Genomic DNA, 4,822 nt, shown 5'->3' with positions numbered 1-4,822 from the left:
CGCTGCGTAAACATAAAACCATGTCTGCATTTGTGATCGGAGAAACGTCAAACAACAAGCGCTACTCGCGTTTGAATCATCATTCTTTAAATATAAAAAATGTACTTACAGGCTGCGAGTCAGAAGCGCCAGACTGTACTTGCAAAGTTGGAACTGCCCCAGTAGCACAGACCCATTGTATGCTACTCTGCAGGTTCAGGAAACGGTCTTCCATAAAATGCGTCACACAGCGTCACACACGACGGACTTGAGTGACCTTGAGGGCCTTGAGAACGGCGCGGCCAGCAGATTCGATGAAGGAGCGGCCGGCGGGCGTGCGGCGACCACATGTGACGACACCGGGCTGGACTCCGCTTCGTCCACGGTGAAAGCCGATCCGGCGATCCACAGCTCGAAGTTGATGTATTTCCTCAGCGACCAGCACGGATCAGCTCCAGGCATGACGAAGCGGATATTGTCCTCTTTTGGAAGGCCAAACAAAGTAGTTTCGCTTTCACAACTAAACACAAAGCATCTCCACAACATGGCGCCAGCGGCAACAACAATACTACAGCGAGAATAAAAGTTACGCCTTCTTTCTTTGCGTGAACATTTGGGCGGTGTTATGCAAATCTTCCCACACAGTGACGTAGACATATGGGGGTGTGTTGAAACGAGGAGTTTTAGGAGGGCGTGGACAAGTCTTAACTTTTATAAAGAATATCTCTTTGGATTTGAGACTTTAGTCTTTGCAGCTTTACAGATCTTCTTTATGCACCAAGAGCTTGTAACACTCCAAAGAGAAAGGAAAAATTGAAATCGCATTATATGACCCCTTTAATTTAGGCCTTTATTCGCATATTAACATTGGTCAACTCAACACACATACATAGAGCACATCAAATATGGTAAACATGAGTTAAAACTGCTTGCTTGACGCATGAGAACCAATGAGGTTTGTCGTATGGGTTTGGAATAACATGAAGTAAATGATGACAATTTTCATTTTGGGATGAACTATCCCTTTACAGATGCTTTAGTAGTTTCTGTGATTTATACTATAGCAAAAATGGCAAGAGTTTCTGTGAATTCAGTTCAAGTTCAAACTCTCTGTTGCAATAATTGATTCACGAGTCAATAATTAATTTGCATCATCCCAAAAAAACAATCATAAAACTCTTTTTTTTTTGTATATTGAAGTTGGCATGATATGGAAGTTGTGATCAACTTTTCTTGAATGAGAAAAAACAGGGCAGGATTTGATTTTTATCAGGAATTGATTGGATTGTTGTTGCTATTGCTGCAATCTCATGAGTTGGGTCTCATGCAGAGGTTGCTGGAGTGGAGGGATTATTACAAATGTCATCAGAGAAGAGTTGTAGTTACGAGGCAGAGGGGAAGTTATTTTACATTTACATTTATGCCTTTTAGCAGATGCTTTTATCCAAAGTGACTTACAGTGCATTCAGGCTATACATTTTTTTACCAGTATGTGTGTTCCCTGGGATTTGAACCCACGACCTTTTGCGCTGCTAACGCAATGCTCTACCACTGAGCCACAGGAACACTTAAATTGTGTTTCTTTTAAAAAAAAAAGTAAATTTTCATTGCAAACCAATTAAAGCGGTCTCCATCTGAAATTTTATTTGTTTGTCCTTTACAGCTGCCTATTCCACTGGAGAAGTTCACGTGCCCCATGGAGGACTCGCTGCCTCTGTTGCGGCTGTATTTTCGAGCACTAGTAACAGGAGCTCTGAAGAGGAACTGGTGTCCTGTACTTTATGTGGTGGCTGTTGCCCACCTAAATCCGTTTATCTTCTCCCAGAATGAAGTGGCAGAGGTAAATTACCTGTGCAACAAGACCAGTGTTATTTTAGTAGTATTTATTATAGTATTTATTAATTTAATAATTATTTCGATCAGCTTTTATTTTTCATTTTAAGTTTTAAGGTGTTTTTTTTTAGTGCATCCAATTAAGTTTTCGTAATTTTGTAATGTGCTTTTGCCATTTTTTTTTACATTTCTGTTTAGCTTTATTTTTTATTTCAGTTTTTCTAATTTTAGCACTTCAAATTATTGTATTGTAATTAATGTATTTCAGTTACTTGCCAAGGCAAAATTGCAAATTTTTGTTTGTTTTACTTCTAATATTTATATTTTATTCCAGCATGGTATTTTGAAATCTTTCTTTTAATAGTTTTTGTTAACATTAACAGCACCAAACAAGAACAGTGTAACAAACAAGCATAAAATCCTTTAAGGATGAGCAGCAGGACATCAAATGAAACCTTAAATGAAAATTCAGTCATCATTTAGTCACCCTCATGTTGTTAAAAATCCATGACTTACTTTCTTATATGGAGCACAAAAGGAGACATTTAGCAGGAATGTTCAAGCCGCTCTTTCCATATAATAAAAGTAAATGGTAACCAGAGGCTGTTAAACTCCAAAAATAAAAGTAGTCAGTATGATTTGTGCATTACATTCCAAGTATACTGAAGCAATATAATTGTCTAATGTGAGGAAAATGCCAAAATTTAGGTTATACAATACAACAGAGCAAATTCACTGGTGTGTTTGGTCTCCTGATACAGTATACGATACTATAGTCTAGGGTGACATTTGAGGCTTTTTTCCAGGGGAAACTATAATTTATGAAAGTAAGCACTCTGTCACACAATCCCAAGTCGAGTGGTTGGGTTTGAAATATGTCTGAAGAGTGCAGCAAGTGTGATCGATGGTCTCTTAGTTGTCTTATTTTGTTGTGCTGTGAGTTATGACCGACTTGACTTACACACTCTGTAGGAGAAGGAGGCGGCACGTCGGAGCCTGCTGAGAAAGACCTACTACCTGACAGATGAGGTACCATCAGGCACTCGCCTCTACCTTAAAAAGACATTCCATTTCCTGGATCTGCTTTTTCTCCACTATATATCTCTCTTGATGTTCTCACCTTTCCTGGTTTTGTGTATCTTTCAGTGACATGTCTGGTTTCTTTGTTTCTCCAGGTGTTAAAGAACCACCTGCTTCTTTTTCGGCTGCCCCAGGAGAATTCAGAGCTGGGCTTCAGCACCTATGAACAGCTGCCACCCATTCGTGCCCGCAGGTTGGAAAGCATTGTGGGAACAGAAGTAAAGGGTGGAGAAAGGTGAAAAAGGAAAAATCCTGGTCCCACAGCTACCTATGTGATTTGTAAACTACCATCCTCATATCTGTGATTTTTGACCTATTAGGAACAAATGACAACTATAGACTTTAAAATAAATGTTTTGGTTCTCATTGATATGGTGTAGTTACTTTTTTCTTTTAGATTTATGTTTATTTTTATAATGTTTTTTTAAAGATTTCTCTATCTCTGATTAGGGCTGTCAAAATGGCTGAAAAACTAAATTCGAATTTTGTACTTAAATATTATCAAAATTCGAATTATATTCAAATTTAAAGGGGTGCTATTATGCTTTTTCACTTTTTCAACTTTAGTCTGTAATGTTGCTGTTTGAGCATAAAAAAAGATCTGCAAAGTTACAAAGCTCAAAGTCCACTTCAAAAGGAGATATTTTATTTAACAGAAATCACTTTTCAAAAACTACAACGAATGACTCGTTTGGACTACAACGCATATTTTCCGGGATTTGTGATATCACAAATACCGACGAATGGGACGAGACCTGGTTGAGCTGCACTAGAGAAGGCAACGAGTGTTATCACTATGTCGGAGACGCGCTAGTTTCCCCAAGGCAGACGAACTTAGAGTGGTTACAATCATCCGGGTTTAAATCGCACTCAAATTGATTTGATTTTGACGCAATATTTACACTAAAGTTAGCAGGCGGCTATGGTAAGGGGGATTTCCCGACCAGCTGCCGAGTGCTGCCAATCACAACACACACTGGCCCAGCTAACCAATCACAGCACATTTCGTATTTCAGAAGGCGGGCCTTCATTTGATACAGGAATACTATTCGAGTCGTTCATGCCAGACTGAGGAGAGAGGTATTGTAATAATGTAAAATATGTGAAAAATAATGTGTTTTTCGAACAACCTAGTATGAGAGCCTGTTCTAGTACACCCCAAAACAAAATCAAGACTTTGTAAAAGAGCATAATAGGACCCCTTTAAAATGCATAATTTCAGTTAGGGTGAAGAACATTTTTTGGCTTCTCTTCTGAGGCCACAAGAGGGCGCATCGAGCAAAATATTACTAATGCACGTTTATTCAGTAAGATAACATGACTATCTGTGAAAAAAAGTGCATAATGTTTAAAAACCATATATTAAGTTGCTTAAACAACTATAAACAAAACAACATCATGTATGTATGCATAGTTTAATACAAAGGGCCAAAAGCCAATCACACAGAGTACATTTTTCATTTAAAAACATGTGATGCAGTGGGATGGGGAAAAAGCCCGCCAAGAAGTATCGATATATGTTTTTTTTTTTAAAGTTACCAACTTACATTAATTTTACATGGCTTTCTAAACATGCAGCTCTTTTGTGCGCGACGCGAGAGCAACGGTGATAGATGTCCCTCTAGAAAATGTGCGAAATATGTGTTCTGTGTGAACGGCTTGGTTTCAGTTTTGACGTAAACAAGATCTTCTCCGCATTGATGTGCTCTTTTTCCGCAATATTTTTAATGAACAACGCAGCAGCGTCGCATCTAGTGGCTTCAACTGGATAGGCTAACAAAAACATTACAATTCAATGACACTTACATCGTCATCGCATCTCGTGCGCCACTGACAAGGCTGTCTGACGCACACCTAAAATTTGAATGCAACGTTTTTGCATTCGAATGTGGATTTTTAATTTAAATTCGACGAATATTCGAAATTCGAA

At 38.5% G+C, this 4,822-nt stretch overlaps 1 protein-coding gene across 1 annotated transcript in view; it reads left to right on the top strand.

Moving 5' to 3' along the window:
• Nucleotides 1-3,222, top strand: part of LOC107674079 (RNA polymerase II-associated protein 1-like) — a 22,739-nt gene extending 19,517 nt beyond the window's left edge. Inside the window, exons 22-24 of the mRNA XM_016467939.1 lie at nt 1,643-1,819; nt 2,785-2,841; nt 2,988-3,222. Of these exons, the coding sequence (XP_016323425.1) occupies nt 1,643-1,819; nt 2,785-2,841; nt 2,988-3,131 (378 nt within the window). The 3' untranslated portion in view covers nt 3,132-3,222. The remainder of the gene's footprint in view (nt 1-1,642; nt 1,820-2,784; nt 2,842-2,987) is intronic.
• Nucleotides 3,223-4,822: the final 1,600 nt, after the last annotated feature.

The sequence above is a fragment of the Sinocyclocheilus anshuiensis genome, unplaced genomic scaffold, assembly GCF_001515605.1.
Source record: "Sinocyclocheilus anshuiensis isolate Anshui unplaced genomic scaffold, SAMN03320099.WGS_v1.1 scaffold544, whole genome shotgun sequence".
Classification (NCBI taxonomy): domain Eukaryota; kingdom Metazoa; phylum Chordata; class Actinopteri; order Cypriniformes; family Cyprinidae; genus Sinocyclocheilus; species Sinocyclocheilus anshuiensis.
Note: the sequence above shows the minus strand (reverse complement) of the source record. Positions and strands in the feature narration are given on the sequence as shown.